We start from the raw sequence: 3,968 nt of genomic DNA on the forward strand, positions 1-3,968 counted from the left end.
CCCCCCATTCCCCCGAGCCGGGAAAGGCCCCAGGGCGAGGTCCCCATCTCGTCGAACGGGGAGAGGCCCCAGGGCGAGTCTGTGGCCCCGGATACAGACGGGGAGAACAGGCTAGAAATCCCCCACTATCCTCGCCGGTTCCTGCAGAGCTGGAGGTCCGGCCGCAGTCTCCTCCTCCTCGCTCCATGATACGCATGCGCGGCGACGGCGTCTGCATGCGTGGGGGGACGGCCTTGCGTCCATGGCGCGCATGCGCGAAGAGACGACCGGTCTCCGCCACTTTCACTTCGAGCGGGTCTGTTGTTGGGGACCGAAGGCGATTGACCGCCGAGAGTCTGGGAGCAGCGCGCAGCACCGGGTCTTGGAACGGGGGCTCCCGTGGATCTGAGGTTTGCAACGCCCGGCGGGAGGACTTCTCTCCTCGGACCCAGTCCTAGTCCCAGCCTCGGTTTTGATTTAACCCGCGGCCTAGCTCTCCGGGACCTCCATCGGGCTGAGCTCAGGACTGCATTGATTTATCCTCTTGGTCACACCCTCTGGGCCTCACAACGATGAACCGGTTTCAGTGCTCTGACTCCGGGAAGAACTTTAAACGGTCGAGTGAGTTAACGAGACACCAATGGCTCCACACCGAGGAGAGGCCCTTCACCTGCTCCACCTGCAGCAAGGGCTTTACCAACATCACCAGCCTACGGAGGCACCAGCGGGGCCACACTGCGGAGAGGCCGTTCACCTGCTCTGAGTGCGGCAAGGGCTTCACCAACAGGTCCAGCCTTGAGATACACCAGCGGGTCCATACCGGGGAGAGGCCATTCACCTGCTCAGAGTGCGGCAAGGGCTTCACCCAGTCCTCCAGCCTGCTATTACACCAGCGGGTCCACACTGCGGAGAGACCCTTCACTTGCTCCACCTGCAGCAAGGGCTTTACCAACATCACCAGCCTACGGAGGCACCAGTGGATCCACACTGGGGAGAGGCCGTTCACCTGCTCTGAGTGCGGCAAGGGCTTTACCAACATCACCAGCCTACGGAGGCATCAGTTGCTCCACACTGGGGAGAGGCCGTTCACCTGCTCTGTGTGCGGCAAGGGCTTCACCAACAGGTACAGCCTTGAGATACACCAGCGAGTGCACACTGGGGAAAGACCCTACACCTGTCCTGAGTGCGGCAAGGGTTTCATCCAGCCTTCTATGCTGCGGAGGCATCAGTTGCTCCACACTGGAGTGTGGCCGTACACCTGCCCCGAGTGCGGCAAGGGCTTCACCAGCACCTCCAACCTATGGAGCCACCAGCGGGTCCACACTGGGGAGAGGCCATTCACTTGCTCTGAGTGTGGCAAGGGCTTCACCATCAGGTCCAGCCTTGAAATACACCAGCGGCTCCACTCTGGGGAGAAGCCCTTTACCTGCCCCGAGTGTGGCAAGGGCTTCACCGACGCCTCCAACCTGTGGAGGCATGAGTGGGTCCACACGGGGGAGAAACCCTTCACCTGCCCTGAGTGCACCAAGGGCTTCACCAACAGTTACAGCCTTGAGATACACCAGCGGGTCCATACTGGGGAGAGGCCATTCACCTGCCCAGAGTGCGGCAAGGGCTTCACCCAGTCCTCCAACTTGCTGATCCACCAGCGGGTCCACACCGGGGAGAGACCCTTCACATGCCCTGAGTGCAGCAAGGGCTTCACCAACAGGTACAGCCTTGAGATACACCAGCGGGTCCACACAGGGGAGAAGCCCTTCATCTGCCCGGAGTGCGGCAAGGGCTTTGCCAACACCTCCAACCTGCGGAAGCACCAGTTGGTCCACACCGGAGAGAAGCCATTCACCTGCTCTGAGTGTGGCAAAGGCTTCAACCAGACCTCTGACCTGCTGACACACCAGCGGGTCCACATCAGGTCTGGTTGCGTGAGGGATTATGGGAAATAAAGTTGGTCATTCATCCTGCATAGTACTGCCATTGTGATGCGCCAAAACAAGGGGAGGAGTGCTGGAGGGTGGACGCATGGTTGATGGGTAGCCAGAGGGGGAGAGAGGGAGCAAGGGACTGGCGGGGGTGAACATGCATAATGGGTCATTGGTTGGAGGTGGGGCCCCTCCCCAAATTACCAGGGAGGGCACATTCCCGGGAATTTGAACCACAGTTTGAAAGGTTTGAGAGGTCCTGAATTCCCAGGAATTTCACTGGGACAAAATAGGGTCACCACTCCCCTGCGGTGTGAAAACAGCTCGTGAAGATTGCTATGAACAGGGTCAGTTAATATCCTTCACTCAATTGAGGGATAAATATGGAATATCTAGAAATACACTTTTTTGCTATTTTCAAATTAAAATATTTTTCCGAGATAAACTTGGATCAGAGAGATTATTTCTCCCTTGCAGTGAAGTGGAGACTCTTAGGAGATGAGGGACTGTACAGAAATTTTCTACTGCAATGTGTCTTGTTGCAAAGAGCAACTTTGAAACTTGGGCTTTTTCAATGGAAACAAAAATGGGAATAGGATTTGAATATTATGATAGAGGAACCACACATTGACGGACTTGTGTAGAGATTGTTTGTCCAATGTAATCATTGTATAACTTTCTTCTTTGGCTTGGCTTCGCAGACGAAGATTTATGGAGGGGTAAATGTCCACGTCAGCTGCAGGCTCATTTGTGGCTGATAAGTCCGATGCGGGACAGGCAGACACGGTTGCAGCGGAAAATTGGTTGGTTGGGTGTTGGGTTTTTCCTCCTTTGTGGGCTCTGCGGGTGGGCTCTGCGGTCTTCTTCAAAGAAGGTTGCTGCCCGCCGAACTGTGAGGCGCCAAGATGCACGGTTTGAAGTGATATCAGCCCACTGGCGGTGGTCAATGTGGCAGGCAGCAAGAGATTTCTTTAGGCAGTCCTTGTACTTCTTCTTTGGTGCACCTCTGTCATGGTGGCCAGTGGAGAGCTCGCCATATAACACAATCTTGGGAAGGCGATGATCCTCCATTCTGGAGACGTGACCTACCCAGCGCAGTTTGATCTTCAGCAGCGTGGATTCGATGCCGTCGGCCTCTGCAATCTTGAGTACTTCGATGTTAGGGATGAAATCGCTCCAATGAATGTTGAGGATGGAGCGGAGACAACGCTGGTGGAAGCGTTCTAGGAGCTCTAGGTGATGCCGGTAGAGGAGCCATGATTCGGAGCCGAACATAGGTTCGACCTAGGAGGGGAGGCAGGCCCCTCCAGCCCGGGTAAGAAACCTGCATAGGAGAAGGCCACTCTTTGTATAACTTTATGCATCAATTATATATCATGTCAAATAAGTTACATAAAATAAAATCTGATTTATCAAAGTGTTTTAGGTGTGGTATAGAAGATGGTACCTTTCTGCACTCCACACAGACGTGACCGAAATTGAGACCTTTCTGGGTGAAAGTAGGGGAGCTATTAGATCAAATCACTGGTATTTCATACTGTTAAGAGTCCAGATGACCCCAACACCTAGCAGCAATAGAAATTCACCAAGACAATGGTTACTTAAAGAAAAGTTGCTTTTAATTTTCTTTAAACATATTAACAAGATCAATCTTTAACTTAATACTATCAACTTAAATTAACCCCCTTCCAATTCTAAGTGCACGTGTATGTTCAGGAAAGTTCTTTGTTGCATAGTCCAATCATTCCCTTCTTTCTTTTTCAAGTTCATTGGTATCAGCCAATTCTTATACTGTGCACAGAATTTAACATTTATGAATTTTCAGAGAGAAATTAGTTGCTTGTTTGACACACACAAACTGAGTTCCTCCAATCAGTTATTGCAGTGTCTTGCCGAAGAAACTTGCCCCATCATGGGTTTTCCAAATGATGACCTCTTCCAGGTCACCACAGAGTTCCTTTTGTTTCCTTTATTTCACACTAGCCAGTCATTTCCTCAAGGTATTTGAACAGGCTGAACTCAGAGCTCACAACCCATCTTCAAAATGGGGTTTTCAACAAGCCTGCC

The 3,968-nt window shown here is 52.6% G+C and overlaps 1 protein-coding gene across 1 annotated transcript; it reads left to right on the plus strand.

Annotated features, from left to right (window-relative positions):
• Positions 1-238: 238 nt before the first annotated feature.
• On the plus strand, positions 239-3,305 carry LOC138747171 (zinc finger protein 229-like). The gene has a single exon (XM_069906158.1). The coding sequence runs from the start codon at positions 552-554 to the stop codon at positions 1,923-1,925; it is 1,374 nt and encodes a 457-aa protein (XP_069762259.1). The 5' UTR covers positions 239-551; the 3' UTR covers positions 1,926-3,305.
• Positions 3,306-3,968: the final 663 nt, after the last annotated feature.

The sequence above is a fragment of the Narcine bancroftii genome, chromosome 1, assembly GCF_036971445.1.
Source record: "Narcine bancroftii isolate sNarBan1 chromosome 1, sNarBan1.hap1, whole genome shotgun sequence".
NCBI classification, from domain to species: domain Eukaryota; kingdom Metazoa; phylum Chordata; class Chondrichthyes; order Torpediniformes; family Narcinidae; genus Narcine; species Narcine bancroftii.